Source organism: Cygnus olor, chromosome Z (genome assembly GCF_009769625.2).
Source record: "Cygnus olor isolate bCygOlo1 chromosome Z, bCygOlo1.pri.v2, whole genome shotgun sequence".
NCBI classification, from domain to species: Eukaryota; Metazoa; Chordata; class Aves; order Anseriformes; family Anatidae; genus Cygnus; species Cygnus olor.
Genome location: NC_049198.1, coordinates 2,262,965 through 2,280,574, shown reverse-complemented (window position 1 = coordinate 2,280,574; position 17,610 = coordinate 2,262,965). Strand labels below are relative to the sequence as shown.

The following is a 17,610-nucleotide window of genomic DNA, read 5'->3' as shown; positions in this document are numbered from 1 at the left end:
CAAACGGAAGGCTAATATTTTAGAGAGACAACAGCACGTTAATAACTTTCTCCTGTTGATTTATGCTGCAGTATTACGAGGAAAGAAATATCAGGAGAATTTTGAGATTATGAGACACCTTGCTGTTATTAGTTTGGGATAAGTTGCATCATAAAAGGTACCACATCAGCTTCTTCTTACAAATCTTTTGTTTCACCTTAAGGCTTTGTCTGCATTTGAAAATTTTAAATTAGAATAAAGGGATTGTGTGAATTTAGGATGCAGCAGGAGTTGCTCTGAAATGAGATTTTATGTCTCCAAACTTGGCACTCTTACAGATGGAGCTACCCGGGGGTGGACCAAAAGGCAGAAAACACCCAAGGGCATTTACCTGGGGACCTCCGCCAGCCTGACAGCAAAGATTTTGTAGGCACTGGGCTTGTCCTGACTCCAGGGAGCAACACCTGCAGCTCTGCATCTGCTGCCAGGCACCCACCTGAACCAGCACCTCTATCCAGGTGCTCCGGCGGTGAAGGATGCTCAGGTTTGAGACGCCTGACCATCAGCCAGCTTCTACACCGTGTTAAAATTTGGGTTGTCTTGAATCCCAGATATTTTTTTAAGAGCTGGAACAACTGCCTCCCCTGCAGAGGCTTCTGATTTGAAAAAGAGATGCCGAGAAAGCAACAGCAGCACAAATTTCTGATCGCCAGCACCCAACTGCTCTGTTTTGGAGGACATCCCTGATGTGGGTCACCAGGTGTCCAGGTAACCCCGTCATCTCCAGGAGCAGGCTCTCCCCTCCTGGGCTCTGATTTCAAGCATCCCCGTGACCACCCATTGAGCCGTAACAAGACTCAGTGACTACCAACGTAAAGCTGGATCTGAAGAGTGGGCAGAGGATTTCCCAAAGCTGTTCTCAGTTTCTGCACAGTGAGGGTCTGTCATGGTAACACCGACTGTCATCAACCCTCTACTGCTGTGCTTCCAGCTCCTGGCTAAATGCAGGAAGCTAATGAAGAGAAACGATTAAAGAGATTTCTATCGATAAACGACTTGTCACCTTCAATGACAGACCCCACCAGTCTTCCTGTCGTACTGGAAAAGGCACCTGCAGCATGGCTCCGACACAACTTCTGCTTGACAGGGAAGTTTTTGCCGAGCACGGGCTGGATCAAATGACATTTCCAGATTTCCACAATGCCTTCTGGCATTTGTGTGACTAACTTCATTTAGCTTCTCCTCGGAGGTGCCGCTGCCAAAATCATTTTTTGCTTGCACAGCTTTAAATGGCAGTGCTTGCCATCAATGTGTGCGCTCCAGAAACACCTGAGGCGGTCGGCTTATTAAAACATCAAAACGTCCACTGCAAATGAATCGCTGTGCTGTGCCGTGGAGGTAAATACAAAGGATTTCCCTACTCGTTTCTAATGCAAAGCCAGTCTGCGGAGTCCTACCTGGCGATAAATCCTCCTGACAAACATGCCCCGAGCAAAAGCCTGGATGGTAATGGTTGCCTTGCGGACCCTCTGGAAAGCTCGATGGATGCGCAGCATTCGGTATTGCTTCTGCAAGGTGATAGCAGCTCTCGTCCTCCTCAGGTGCTCCGCAAGTCTGCAAAGCACGGGGAAAAGGTTAGCAATAAAACTAAAACTCCCTATATTGTTGTCACAAAAGTATTAAACCTTATGGTGAGAAAGACCTTTTGTCCCAAAGTAGCTTGGAGAGAGACCATCCCAGCAGTAAGGCTAAGAAAAGAGAAGCTGATAGCATGTCTCCGTTAGGATAATGGGAACTCGTATGCAATCAGACAATGTTCACGGCTCCTGGGAGCACTAGAACCAGAAATCACACACCTCGTTATTCCTCAACAGCATTAAAAACAAACATTTTCCAGCTTTTCCCTTAGGTTTGAACTCTCTGCATGAAATACTCAAGCCAATCAATGCCCAGGTTGCCTCCACCACTTCCAGAACCATAAAACACGAGTGTTGCACTGGGTATCTACCAGCTCCAGGAAAACTGCAGCAAATTGATCTGACATTTAAACTGGTGTGCACTGGTTTGGCAACATTCATGAGCAGAACCCCAAGCAATTCATACAGAGTAAATAATGAGGGATGTGGTCAGCTCCGTGACATGCTGCTCCCATTCTCCGACTGAATTCGTGTTCAATTTGCTGTTACACAGGTTAATAAACGCCCATAAAACCTCCATTTAATCTGATAATTAGCTTGTTTTGCCGAATTTATGATTCATTTATTGCTCTCAGCATGAAGGATTTTATAGGTATTTGAGCCACTTTTGCATTTTGTGAAATGCCTTGCAAAACTAAGAGAGCCATATCAGATCGGCCATATATTCTTCTTCGAGGCTGATGGTTTCTCATTAGGACCCACTGAACCAGAGCTTGCTGATGTGGAGGAGGAATGGTCTGCTTCCAAGCAGAGGAGAAAGAAGTTATCCCAATGGCATTCTTCTCTATGAAACAAATTGATTAGCCATGTTGGAGAAACAACGCAGCAGAAAAAGTCCAGGGAAGTGGGAAACAGCAGGCTGCAAGAGTTATCCAGCATCCAAGGTAATGAATGCTAAAAGCACCGATCTTGGACTTCTCATTTTCTCTCTACACCTGCAGATGGTTCAAACCATGAGTGGGGGCTCTTGTTGGCACTCTTGCTGCCCCACATTCAAAGGGATTTCGCTCCCTCCTCACCGGGACACACCTCACCTTCCTCCTCCCTTGCTAAGAGGGATGGCTGGCTGATGCCAAGGCAAATATGGAGTTCAAGTCTGTAACACCCCATATGTGCATGTAGAGCCCACCAGAGAGGCTACAGTTCCTCACCAACTCCCCTTTTTGTCAACCTTTCTCTTACTGCTCAGGACTCATTTGCTTTAACTTCAAGTGAGCTGTCAGATGCACAAGAGGGTCCTGCAGCCACGAGCCTGGAGAAGCACATGGACTTTTAGGGACAAGAAACATCTCTGCTCAGTTCTAAATAAAGGTCACCAAACTGCCCAGCTTTGCTCATTTGAGACCTTCTCATCCCCGGATTCTCCAATCCCTTTTCACAAGCACAAATAACAGAACAAATTTAAATGGCATCTCTGATGTTCTTCCAAAATACAGAGTGACTTATAGGAAACCCTTGGAAGGAACACGCAAGTTCTTCTGTTAATTAATTTCTCTAAACAGAAAACAATCAAGAATGGAAATGAAGCTCCAAGGACCCAAATTTGAGCACATGGGAGGTGTCCCTGCCCACTGCAGGAACAGGAATTAGATGATCTTTAAGGTCCCTTCCAACCCAACCCATTCCCTGAATCAAATCTTCTTGTTCCTATCTGCAAAGTGCTGGTCTGGCTGTGGGAGAAGAGCAGTGCTTGATGTGAACGAGGGACACGGATGCACAGTGACCCATGTGTTGGGATGCTATCAAAGTGCTTTACCGCCTCCTCACACCCACCCCACATTCACAATCAGCCATACTCTCCAATGCAGCATTATTTACAGAAACCCAGCGAGCTGCCAGCACTAGGACGCCTGAGATTCCTGCACGCAGAGAGTTAAACTTTCAGCTCTATCATTCCGTACTGTAAATAGCCCCATTGCCAGTGATTTGGAGTGATTTTTCTCATTACGAAGAATACAGTAAATCAATTCTGAGAACTCGCCTTGGATACCAAGGAGGCACAAACCTGGTCCCTGCAGAAGACGAGTGTATACCAATTAGCGAAGTGCTCGCTACCCGGTCCAAACGCCGTTTGCCAGCGGTAGTTCCAGAAAAATATTAGTTCTGTGAAACACTCGCACCTAAATATCTCAGAGTGCTTTAGTCATCCAATTATAACCTAGCTGCCTACGTTATTAACCTGGCCCAGCACCCAGAAATTAAATTAATATAGTTGGAGGCAGGGAATTTTGATCACTGGCCTCTAATAAGGCTGGAGAGGGAGGCCAGGAGCGTGAATTTGGCACAGCAGCTTTCACCACAGTGGTACCTCCGTGCACAAAATGGTTCTTATTACAGGGGCTGAAAGGAAGCCCCCCACGCAGAGCATTTGTGTGTTTCTTGTACAAAACCTCCAATTTTTAAGGGCTGCAAGATGGAACATACTGAGAACACGAGTGCCCAGAAATGTTTTAAGATGACCTCCCAGCCAGCCCTTCCCTGGAGGGCTTCCTCAGACCCACCTCCGCGCCAGGTGACCACGCGTGTAGCGCTGGATCACTATTGCAGCCCGTCTCAGCCTTTGGTACTTGACCCTCTGCAGCCAGCCCCGCACCGTCTTCTGAATCATGATGGTGGCAGCTCTGAACTTATCTGCTCGCAGTTTCTCCAGATATGCCACCTGGCCTGCACGGAAAAAGATCTTGGTACGTCCAAACTGGAACTTGTCTGGATCCTTTTCAAAAGCATAAAGGAAACTAAATTTAATTAAGGCAAACATTATTCTTTTTTTTTTTTCTTCTTTTTTAGTCTATCTTGCTCATTAGATACAGATTACAAAATTTTGAGTCAAATTTATCAGCTAACGTCTCTTCTAAGTTGGGTAACAAACATAATATTAGACTCCAAATGACTTCAACTTCCACAAACCCGCTGGGGAATGAAACACTAGGATTCAGTTTTAAGTTCAACAAATTTTGAATGCATCTATTTACACAGCAAGGCAAGTCCAGGAGACTTCAAGAAAAGGTTTATTTTACAGAAAAGATTAGGCCTTAAATCTGCAAAATTCTGCACACACTGCAAATGACTCCACAGCTGAGAAGCCAAACACCTGGTGCATAAGGCGAACAACCTCTGCAGAGAGGAACCCAAGTGAATAAATTCCTCAAAATCCTATGAGGAGAGCAGGGGTGAAAAATTACAACCTTCCAAAGATTCTGCGCACATTTTGGGCTCCTCAGCAGTCTGCACATTTGCAATTTAAAATAATGCACATGAGTCTGAGTAGTAAGGTGTTGAGGAGAGGTGACAGAAACTTATTTGCTTAAATATATAAAGTGAAAAGGTTCCAATTCATAACTATTTTTTTTTCAACATATAAGTGGTTATTAGGAGTCTCCCATACATCAAGACAAAGAAGTTATTGTGTGGCTAGCCACATACAGGAGGAGAGGTTGGGGGGATGAGATTTCTGGAGATGGCCAGTTGTTCACGTACAGTCATGGCAGACTCTGGACTCCACTAGCCCAGAAATACCAAAGCCACGAGCTTCTGTGCTGTAAAAATTGCTGCTAAAGACTCGGTCCCAGCTCACCTTAATGAGGTCTTCCAGCAGGGTCTGACAGATCTGTTTCTTGTCATTCTTTGAGAGGTCTCTCTTCTTCATAAGAACACGATACCTATTGAAAAAGTCGTGATATGTCCACCTGAAAGCAAAAGATAGACAGGATTAGTCTGTGTGACAGGCATTGTTTCCTAAAAAATAAAGCATTTGGAGTTGAAACTCATATACAACCCCGAGGAATTAGCACCGGAAAAAGAAAAGGCTCCATGCAAACATCTGAAACAACCCTCTGCCACAGTCAAAATTACGAGCTTTTCCCTCACTTTGTCCCAACATCAGATCAGTTTAAACGTAGTTAAAACGCACCCTGGGTACTGAGGGATCTGTCCCCACCACCCCAAAACCTGACCCCAGTGTTGGCCCCCCCCAAGCACCCTTATCGGCGCCCTTCCAGCCTGGAGCAGGAACGCCACGTTAAAACAAACGTGAAACCTTTGGACTCTGAAGACACAAAGCAGATACTTTGAAGATGTTTCGCTGTCACCGGCGGTAAAGTCTCCAAGCACCCAACACTAATTGAAGGAATTAGAGCACTGTACCTTACTGCGAGGAGCTATCATCTCCTGCCATCACCGTTAGATTTAGAGCCTGCAGACTGGATCCTGAAATTGGCCCAGCGTCTGCCAAGTTTCAGCCTCCTCCAAATTAACGCAGTGAGTTATGGACCCCTCAAAACCCGAGTTTTTAATTAAAACACTAGGTGTTTCCAGCCCTGTCAAGTACAGCCATGGTTATTTCAAAAAAAAATATGCAAATGAACGTTGAAAGAAGATGGGAGAGAACTGCAGAGATCTTGATTTGTGCTCTCACTCAACGAAACCACTTGTGTGCCTGAACCTCACCCTCACGGCCACGAACAGCAGTACCAAAATGAGAAGAATACACAGAAGCATCTCCTCCTCAGCCCAGCAGCCCTGTCTATGCATTTATTTGGGGGTTATTACTCCTAATTCTACTTTTTTTTTTCCCATTTCACCAAAACAAAATATTCTAGGGATTGAGAGAGAGGGGAATACAACACATATTTCAAAACACATGACCAGTAGTTTCACATCTGACCAGAAAATTTAGCAGGGAAGGAAAGCCAGACTGATAAAAACAATGAATTTCCTGCACAGACACACTGCAAAAAAAGCCATTTGCAAAGAACATGGGAACAGCAAGAAACTAGAGTCCTTCGTATCATACCTAAAGCACAAGGTAAGAGACAGGAGTAAGAGGGGAGTTGTGACGAGTGTCAGAAAAAGGAGGATTTCCCAGGCTCAGAGTGCTCTGGGTAGTTCTGGCATTGCCAGATTTGGAGGTTTCACCCTATTCTGCATGGGCCAGCCCCCAAATGAGGGCAAGTACTGGGTACAGAGAACCGTAACCCACAAATAAGACTTCTGGTATAGGGTGAGGTGAAACACAACTGAAGACAAAGTCTATAGGTTTGTGTTATGTAGGGTTTAAGCTTAAATTTGTTATTTCTTTGCTTTCTGAAAGTCTTTCTTTTATAATGACATTTCCCATCTCATACCTGCACCTTAATCCTTTTGCTTTGTGCAAATACCACAAATGTGGCGCTGGAGATGTCCCGCAGGTGGGACAGCTCAGTGGGAGAAGAGGGGATGGATTATTCCCAATAACCTGCCAGGGTCCATTTAGGGGCTGCTGTAAATAATATTAATTATTGCTGCTATTTGGAGGAAGATTTGGTGGAAGAAGTCATCTGGTGGGTGCCACCCGGGCTCCTTCAGCAAAGAGCAAATGGAGAAGAGGCCACACACGTAGCTGAGGGCATGGGTCCAAGCCAGGCAGAAAGCAGCAAAATCCATCATCTTCCCCTACTGAGACAGAGATCCCACAGCTGCTTTCAACCCAAACTCAGACACCTGCAGAAATTCCTTAAAGCCAGTTCATAAATCACTGTAGAGAGGATCTGTCTTCAGAGCTTGTCACTCTCACTTCACGTGGTGGTAAAAACTGATTTTCCACTCCTTTCCATCCAAGTCCATCTCTAACATAGGTACCATGACCCACTTTTTAAGACTGGCTGGTAGCATCCTGCGGTGCTCTACCTCACCCCAGCCACACGTCCCAGAAGTTTGCTGCCACACATTGTGCCCCCGTGGTGTAACACTGCTTCTCTCTTGCTGCAGCGAGGCTGCTCCTGCCATCCCAGCTGATTTAACAGGAGACGACAGTCCTGAGTCCATATCATTTTCATTATTGTCCACCGAATAGCAAAGGAAAAGCTGTCGTGCTGGGCTCAGGTGGTCCATCAGGAGCTGCACCACGGTATCTGCAGTCCCAGTTAACAAGCAGAGAAAATCTGCAGAGGTTCACAGGTGCTGTTTCAGGCTCTCCCCACAGAAAGGAACAATTAAAGCACTTAGGTTCGATGCAATGTGGTTGGTTAAACCACTTCAGGTTCAAAACAGCATAAATTTACCTTATAACTACGTGCTTCAAGAAAAACGAACATGAACCCCCAGTCTTACAAGAGGGGTTCCTCTTGTGCAGAAATATTGAAACTTGCTGCTTTGGCTGATGAGGACTTTTTCCATGGTCTTCTGCACATATTTTTACATGTTGAATTTTTTTTTCCCTCCCCTTCTTTAAAGGTTCACCATATACCTATGATATACATCATAGGTAGATGATGAACCTCATCACGCATGGCATATCATACATGGTATATCCATGATACACATCTTCATTAGGAAAAAAAAAGGAAAAAAAAAAGAAAACATTTTCCTCCTGCTAGACCACAAAGTGCTTACCAGCACCAGACAAATGATGTGCCCTGCTACCCCACAGTTTAACAGGTCAGGGAGATTATAGGAAGATATCTCAGTTCAATTTATTGTCAGGTTAAATTTAAACCACCCCTTGGGTTTCCAGGATGCTGCTCCACACCTAGCACACCTCACTGCTAGGAGCTGGACATCACTAAGGCACTAAATAAATATAATTCCTTAAAACTATGAAGTTACAGGAGGTGAGGGTGAAGAGCTGTACCCAGGAGGAATTTTGTGCCTGCATAACTGAGAAAGTGACAGAAGGAGGCACGAAGGACTCAACAGACACTACACAAATTTTCCCAAGGAGATGATCTTGGAGCTAAGTTTAAGTTCAACCAGCCTTAAATATCAGAATTTTGCTTTGATGTTAGCACAGCTCACTAAAGAGGCATTAAAAGGAATGGAAGGACACAGGAAAATAGCTTAAAGCTGCAAAAAAAACTCTTTGGGGCTCGAGCAGCAAGGAGGCTGTTTGGCTTAGTCAGGAGCTGGAGCCTTGGTCAACAAGCCCAGCAATGTCTTGGAATTAAACAGATAAAATAAGCCATATAATGCAAGCCCCAAATTAATTCCTGTATCCATGGCTTGAAGAATGAGACTTGGAAGCTTTACGGTGAATTTCAAGGGGGTGCAAAGTGAATGGGCTGTTCCTGGGAGCAGAGGTGCTGAAGGGGTCAATATTGGAAGCAGCACAGGAGGTGGCCGATATCTAACTTTCTGTAGGAACTGAAGACTGTTTGGGGGCACGTGGGTGGAATATTTGAGTCAAGACTGGACACGAAACTATTTTGGAAACGAATGCAGGGACAAAATTTCTCTTGCTTTGTTTACTGCAGCAGAATAGATTTGCCTTTCAATTAGCTCTAAAGCATGCAGGCTGGCATTGTTTGAAATTATCTGGAAAATGTTCAAAGAGCAGAACAAGGAAGAAAAACACTATAGATATTACCTTTGTTGGGAGTGGGGGGAGTGGGCAAACAGAACTGCTGGGAGCCAAAGTCATTTATAGGATTTGTTTCCCTGAAAAGACTGTAAAGTGGCTAAAGGCACATTATTAAAAAAAATGATTTTGTGTACAAGGACGCCCATGAAACATTCCAATTATGGATGTTTAATGGTTGCAGAGTTTAGCAGCCGTGATTTCATACCGAGCTCTTACAAAGACGCAGCATCTGACAGGCAGCTCCAGCGACCAAAGGAAGCAGCCAAGCGCCAGGAATCCTTGAGCAATAAATATCCTACATAACGAGTCCGATAACAGCATCTCCGAGAGGCTGCAATGATAACGTTATTCAAAGCGACTGCTCTTTTTGTAGCACTGACCAGAAACCAGAGGAACCAGCAGGAAGATTTGGAGTTCTCCTGATATGCAAGTGAAAAACATGTTTAAAGGAGTAATTTGCTATTAATGGAGATCTGCACCAATTCATTTTCTATAAACTAATCTTTATGTAGCTAGTTTCTACAAAAAAAGACGAATGGCTTATACTAGAGACATCTTCCATGCTTTGCCCCTGAAAGATGATGATGGATAGACTATCTACGCATCTAAGACAGTCCATTCATCAGCGTTGTATCTCAACATGCTAACAAATGCGTTTCTTAACTGTTGCGTAACACTTCAAGCCAAATACTACATTTTCAATTTACTTGAGATAGCTGCCGAATGCAGTGCACCGTGGAAATGAGAAAAGAAAGCCAGGCGTACCCAAAGTGGAGAACACGAGGCTTCGCCTTTCAGTGGAAGTCTGTCACATCTCATGTGGGTTGAAGAACGCTAAAAACCGTATTAAAATATTTTTTGTTTTGTTTTTCCTCAAAGGGACTGGGTAAAAGATGACTGAAGCCTCAAAACATTCAGTCCTTCAACCCATAAATAACAGTGATGGAGAAGTGTCAAGTAATTGCACAAGGTGGCTTTGTCCAGAGATCTCCAACCCAAAGCCACATCGATCTCAGAAGTCACTCCTGTCACTTGGATGTAAACACTACAAGACAAAAAATTAACATTTTCTCCCATTTCTCTAATAAAACTTCATTAAAAAAAAACTCTCTTGCTCTGAAAGTAAATTACTGACACTTAAGTGAAAGAAAATCTCACAAAGATTTCAAGTTTGGCAGGATTATTTTAAGGGATCTAAATTTATAGCCTTCACAGACCAACTTTTCAATGTACAAACTCCTGGTTCTGGCTTTTCAAGGCTGGAATTTGATGAGCAAACAATTACCAGAACCCAAAGTGAACATCTTATTTAGTGTAGAGCCGTTTCCGTGTACGATTATGTTGCAGAAACACTGAAACAGAGAAAAATCTTTCCTTGAGGCATCCCAAACACTGATCTTGAGAAGGTCACTCCAAAAGGCTGAAATAGCTATTTGCACCTTTTTTTTTCTTTTTTTTTTTTTTTTTTCCCCTGGAGAAAGAACAACAACTGACAAGTTGCAGTGATGGAAGAGTTTTGTACTCTTAGTGTCCTGGGAAAAAAAAGACCCCATGGCCAAAATCATACAAGCAGACTCAAAAGCACGCAAGCAGCTCACACTGAAAGTCCCTTTTGAATTTTTCTTCACACTGGTCAAGTATTTGTCGTAAATAGACCTTGGCTGGTCTCCAGATGCTGCTGTTTTCTCCTTTCCCCCTCTCCAGTTACTAACCACACGTGGATTTTAGCACTATAGGGTCTGAGCTACATGGAGCTTTGTGGCAGAGATGGAGAAATGCTATCAGTCGTTGGGAAAATTAAACCTAAAGACATAAAACTGCCTTCGTGGCCTCTTCTAAAATAAGCCACAGCAGTCTTAGGGCTTTCACCACAAGAGGACAGACAGCCAGATTTGGCCCCACAGCTACTTTAACAAAGGAGGGAATAAAAAAACAACAGCGGCTCAGGGATCACATAATTTAGGATCACAAATTAACAGCAACCTCCACTAACACCTTGAGGATTTCAGGGCTCAAGAGATGATCCTCAAGAGATGATCCCCATTTCTGTGACATTGCGGGAGACGGGAGGCAATCATCATGCTCCTTCTCAAATCTTGGGGGGGGAGTTTCTGGTGGCACTCACCATCACGCCTAACCAACTCCTTGCCGGGCGTATTTATAACTCTTTTGTTCCACACAAAAAAGGCTGATGGCTATGCTGACATTAACACAAAGTTGCTCGGCACTAAAGTGCTATTGATGCATTTTTAGAATTATTTGCCCTTGTCGTTTTCAGACATTATTTACAGTTTATGTTTTCTGATTTATTAGGCCCTAAAAACCTCTCTCGAATTTTGCGTAACAACCAGCGAGAGCCACACTTCCCATAACCTTTCTCTTTTAAGATGCAAGACTTTAAAGCCCAATATCCTTTGGACATGCTGTGTGAAACCCTGCAATAATAATTGACAACCCTCATTTTCTTTCTCTGCAAGTCTAGTCACTTTTTTTTATTTTTTTGGATGAAATGACTACTGTAGCAAATATCTGAAGCCAGAGAAAAGAATAAATAATAAAGAAGCAAACTCTAAAGGCCCTGGAGGTCAAGGAGCTTTTGTATAGGGTGCTTCAGGTAGAGTCCTTTAGGGCAACACTTGCTTCCCAGTGAGCCAAATGCAGAAGACGGAGCCGTTACTGCTGCTTTGCTGTAATTAAACCATTTGTCCTGCAGATGTTTTCTGCTCCCTTCCCCCAGATAACAAACTTGCTGAGCAAAGCACTCCAGAGGCTCAGCACCACGCCGAAACCCCAGCACAGTACCTGGAGGGGAAGCCAGCTGCGCTGATGCGAATGGTCTCCAGCACGCCACAAGCTCTCAGCTGCTGCACCGCTCTCTTTGGGTCAAACCTGCAACAATATGAAGGACGGAGATGAGCACGGTGAGAAGGCAACCCACGTCATCAATCACAAATATGTAAATGTTGAAATCCTTTGCAATATATCAAATTACACACGGTGCGCGTTAGGGAATTCAGTCCTTTATAACCCACTGGTGCATTATGCTGTGAGAAAAAACTTACTATTGCCTCAATCAGCTTGACAGTGACTCTTTAGAGGACATGAATTAGCTTCCAATTTCTGGAAGAAAGCTCTGCTATCATCATTCGTGTAGGGGCCGAAGAAAATCATATATCTGGATAGGCTTTGGTATAAGGACAATGAGATATTTCCAGAAAGAAATCCAATTCAACTCTAAAATAAATCTGATATATTAAATTCCATACCAAAACCAAGTAGTTAACAGGTCCCACAGGTTTGGAGACGATTAAGTTTTCCAAGAAGAGTGATTTTGATGTTCTAAACTAGGGGCTTTGGTAGGGGTCATGTGAAAATTCAAGATATTTCGGCTCTCAGCTGTCTGCACTCTTCAGCAGGCATCAACCCTCACTGCTGGATCTCATTTCCATCAGCAATTTGTGCTGATGAACTTTGCACTTCCAGCTGATGGAGCTCACAAATACTTGGGCAGCACTCTGGTTCCTGTCACGAACCCACTTTCAGAGCTGTTTATCTTTGCACACAGGTGTCAGCATCTCCCATCCCTTCTCCCTACCTCCACCCATGGCACCAAATGCACCGAGAAGTCCCAGATCTCCATCTCGAGACATTGGACAAGGTCATCGGAACAATCTCAGACTCACATGATGCAGATCCCCAGAGCTGCATTGGGTTTCCAGAAGGAAGGTGAGGATCAGAAACGGGGTTGCTTAGGGATTTATCCAGGCAAGGACTGAAAACTTCTAAGGACAGAGGTTGCACGAGCAAGATTTTTTTTTCTGAACCTCTAATCTGAACCTCTTATTTCAATTTGTGGCCATTGCCTCCTGTCCTTCCACCACAAACCTGGCACCCTCCTGTAGGTACTGGCAGGCTGCTGTTAGGTGCATTCATTCTCTTCTCCAGGCTCAATTATCTCATTTTAGAAATAAAATGTAACGTTCCCATTGCTGAAAAATGTTGTGTTTTACCAAGATAAGAAGGTCTACATTTTTTCACTGAATAATGAACATGTAACACCAAGTGCTCTGCATGCTACAAGATACTACTTCAATGCTAGCTCAGTGCAGCGATGCTGATGCTTCATTTCACTAATTCTTCCTGGCACCGTGTATTTGTCAGCACAAGTGCCTATGAAATGCAGAATCCTTCACAGCCATCCCAGTATTTGCCAGATTTTTCCAGGCATGAGTTTTACGTATGAACAAATGGTTTTATTCAAGTCATGCTAAGGATGCAAATTGCTCAAGCTGGTGGCACCAAGAGCAATCATCCCCAGATCACAACATCAATAAAGCAATCCATGATGGGTGAGGAGGGAGAAAATCCCCGAGGATAAGATACCTGCACCACTATGTTCTGGCTTATAAATGGGGAAGCAATGACCCAGAACATCCTCCATCATTTCCAGCACATCTTGGCTTCTACAATGACACTGGCTGCAGACAGCCCCCTGCACATTGCTCCTCCTGAAAAACTCCTGTCTGTATTTTGGCTTGCCCTTTGTTCCCAAAATCCTGAGCTTTGACAACCCTGACATTGGTCAGATGGGAAGCGTTGCGTCGGACCGGGTCACCACTCGGCCACAAACAGCATTATCCTCCTGGTACTTGCTAACCTGAATGCGCTAGAAGCACAACTGAGTTCATTCAGACAGTTTATTGCACCTTGACCACCAGGAGCTTGTACATTTACAAAGGGATACTAACGATATTATCTTGAGCATCATGTGAAAAAAATGAAAAGTGAAGTTAAAGGCAAAAAACTGAAGAAGGATGGGCTGAAAGTTCAGCTCAGTAGGGAAATGGAGTCTTTGAAACACCTCCCGGAAAGGTTAAGCCAGTTCTCCTTGCAGAGCCTCTACCAAGCTTCTACTGCACAAAGTTGGAAAATATTTCCTTACCTCGTCTAAAGAAAGTAACTGGAGTAAAATTGGAATCCCTGACAGCTAACATAGTGCTCTCCAGACCTGTTAACTAATCATCTAATGAGTCTGTTAAATGCAAGCCAGTTCCTGAACATCTTCTAACCATTAATCCTGCTGGTTTTGCTGTTTGCGGGGGGTGAGGAGCCAAGCTGAGGAAGCTTCCTGGGACCAAGCAGTATCATGACCAAGGGTGAGCGTGCTCACAGGTGCTTCGTCCTCCTTTGCAGGATGCTGTGGGAGCCACGTCTGCACTCCGAGGTGGCACCGTGCTCACCAGGAGCCTTCAGGCTGCATTGCATCACCTGGAGGGAAATGCCTTCCTGATTACGAGTTAGCTATAACCCCGCTTCCTTAAATGTCAGCACCTGCAGCTTACAGCAGAGCCTTTAAAAGGCATTGCAACGAGATATATGAGGTCCCTGCATACCAACGGCCAGGCTTTGCTGCAGTTACAGGGAACAAAATTGGGTACAAATACATTATCTAAGAGGTCAAGCAGGGCTAACAGCTAGTTGCTCGCAGCATTCACAGCTTGCAATGCACCTCTGAACTACAGAGAAAGATCAAGACCAGCTTTTTGCTTCAGCTGTTCACTCACCTGGAAATCTGCCTGGAGTTGATGCAAGTCATGTTTTTTACTTTTGCCACACTTATTTTGGAAGCACCGAGACATTTTTGTTCACTTTACAAACCAGTTTGCAAGCACACTGCTCATCCCCGCGTTTTTATTTCTTTCTCTGCTACTTCCCAGTGTTTACTACTATAACTATTTAAATCAAGGCAATTCAAAGATGAAATTGCATCAAAGATCCTATTATTGCAAAGCGAGGATGTGCTACAGCATACCCAATATCTGCAGAGCATGTCAATGAATTACTAGGATCTGTTTTAGCCTCCAGTACAGGGGCAGGAGGAACACACAATGCTTGATGAAATCCAAGAGGAGAGATTCCAGCAAACTGCTGGGACCTCCCAGTTATGGAACCAAATTACGAGGGGCAATCTCTTTAGGAAAAGAGAGCCCAAAGCACTCTCAGTGCTACACAGCTGAGCACGTTTGCCCATCCAAAAGCCCACTCACTTGAACGGGAGCTTCTCGTCATTCGGCTTGATGCAGCGCACGTAGTGCGGGGTGGTGGCGTTCAGAGTCTCCATGAGCAAGTGCAGCGAGTTGCGGAACTGAAAAACAAAACCACGCACTTTTAGGAAGGATGAAAGCGCTGCAAAAGCTTTTTCTCAAACCAGAACCTCCCTATTCTTAATTTATGAGCACTGTGATACCTTGGGATACAAGTCCAGTGAATCTCAGAGCAGCCTCCTCCTTAAGCAGTATCTCAGCTCCTTTAATCAAGACAATTCAAATCTGCTTTACCAGAGACACTGCTAGAAGGTATACAAAATACAGCAGCCAAATGGATCCATCCTACAATATGGGTCACAGGAAAGTCTCCTCACTTTCCCCCACAACAGCTTCTTATTTATCTCTGCTTCAAACTGAAGAAATGAGATCTTAACCATAGAAAATACCTGGGTTCAGCTGCCCTGTTCCCCTGCCCTTGGCTTCCATTTCATCAGTCACTTTGGATCCCCATAACTGGAAGCTACTGACCTGTTACTCCACTGTGGGTACAATAAAAACCTTTAAGCCACGCAACCACCTCCTTGCTTCTTGCACATTGAACCAAAACCTCTCTAACTACTTTCATTCCTCCTTTTAAGCTTGCCCGATATCAGACCATTTGCAACCCAAACCTCAAGAGGGTATGGTTAAATCACACAGATGATTTGGGAGAGCTTCTGGTTTTCATGACAAGGCTGTTCCACCAGCCACAGTCACCTTTATGCCATTTTTCTTCATTTTTACCAGTATTCGGAGGCATCGCAGAGCACTCGACCAGCCCGCTCACATTACCTGGTGCCCCACTGTCTTCTTGTGCTCCTTATTGGCAGCTTTGATCACTGGCCTGGCCGAACGGACGTTGATTTTGGACGTCCCCTTCCCCAAGGAGGTGGCGGATGCAGCATCCTTCTCATCTTGGAACAAGTCTGCTACCATCTGATACTGAAAGGCAAGACAAGGACTGAGCACCCGTGGCACTGCTCTTTGCTGAACGAACCCACCTAAGATGTGTTGTTTGCTTGGGTTTTTTCCTTCTTAAAGCAGAAAGGGAAGAAAAAGCAATAAAGTGAAAGCAATTCTTGAATTTCAAGACTCAAAATATCTCCTCAGTGCACAGCTGTGAGCCCCATTGATCCCTAGTGAAAAGGACATTGATGCGAAGCGAAAGGGACAGATCCTTCCTTCCCAACTAGCAGAGTCAAAACTCTGCTTATTCATAATTACAGAGGACTGAAATATATCCTAACAGCACGCCCATATGCTTTCGATCAGTATTCAAATCATTTTCCTTAATTCAAAGGACATCACCTCTCAACTGTTCTGGCTGGCCAGTGCGAGCAAAACCAATTAGCAGCTTTAGAAAGTCCTTTCTACCATCTTGTTGACTGCACTAATTGCATTCCTAATTAGCAGGATGCAATTCCACCTTGGTGGGAGCTCCTCATCAGCGATGCACTTGCTGACAGGGAGGTGTTGAAGTCCTTGACAAGCGAAACGGACTGTACTCCCCCTTGCCTGCACATCACCTTAGTGGAAATACAAAGAGGAATACAGGGGGAAAAAAATCAGACAAAGCCTCATCACCCACCCCTATTCCTGCAGCACCACATCAGGTTCAGCACTGGCTAAATGATTTATCACGTGGCATCAATTATTCCTGCAGGTTACCTGGAGTTTCCAAGAAGCCCTAATATTGCACAGCTTTTACCCTGGGAAAGCTGTAAGCTTCCTGAGCACACAGAGCTTTTGATTTGGGCATTGTTAAAGCCCAGTTTCAGCATTAGGAGACTTGCAACTGCCCCCGTGGACAAGAAAATTGCACATCTTGCCATCCTCATATGAAATCATCGCTGAGACACCGGGCAAGCCACTGACAACACTCAATTTCCCATTCTCATTTCCCATTTCTCTTATTCTGACCGGAACCATCTCCTGCTTAAGATGCTCCTAAAAATAATACCTGTCCCCTTTCCCCCCCATCCTGCATTTTATTTAGGGTCTGCTCCCAGCACCAACAGGGCTTTGGGAAAGAGGAGCCATCTGGACTGCAGTCGCTGCTCACACCAAACCCCAAGTGCCAAAAAGCACATGAGCAGGAAATTGGGTGTTTGGGGTCAGTCGATACGTCTCTGTTGGCAGAGATGCAATGAGATGTTGACTAGCCCACAGTCCTCAGGAGATGAAAACTACGCGGCACAAACTCTTGTAGTACAGGAGCGGCAGCGAGCGTGATCATCGATACGTGTAAAGTTGTTAATATTACATATTGGCAGCAGTGTAAAATAGCTCTGTCAGCAGCTGGACTGCCTCAGAGCTGGCTTTAGATTTCAAGCTTCTTACATTAACAATTAATATGCAAAAAATGGGGTTAAAGTCATTAGAAGTTACAGGGCTAGATATAATGGATGGCAGCCATGTGCGGGCAGGAGGCGGTGGGGTCAGCAAGCCCCATCCATCCGGCACCAAAAAGCTCTGAGCGAGAGTTCAATGGGATTTACGCTGCCCCCGAACTGGT

General features: G+C 44.6%; 1 protein-coding gene across 2 annotated transcripts in view; it reads right to left on the bottom strand.

Annotated features, from left to right (window-relative positions):
- MYO5B (myosin VB) overlaps positions 1–17,610 on the bottom strand; it is an 87,197-nt gene that overhangs the window by 30,912 nt on the left and 38,675 nt on the right. For both annotated transcript variants that reach the window (XM_040540759.1, XM_040540758.1), the window contains exons 15-20: positions 15,888–16,037; positions 15,057–15,154; positions 11,812–11,898; positions 5,251–5,362; positions 4,178–4,389; positions 1,437–1,593 (exon numbers count right to left, since the gene is read on the bottom strand). In XM_040540759.1, the coding sequence (XP_040396693.1) occupies positions 1,437–1,593; positions 4,178–4,389; positions 5,251–5,362; positions 11,812–11,898; positions 15,057–15,154; positions 15,888–16,037 (816 nt within the window). The remainder of the gene's footprint in view (positions 1–1,436; positions 1,594–4,177; positions 4,390–5,250; positions 5,363–11,811; positions 11,899–15,056; positions 15,155–15,887; positions 16,038–17,610) is intronic.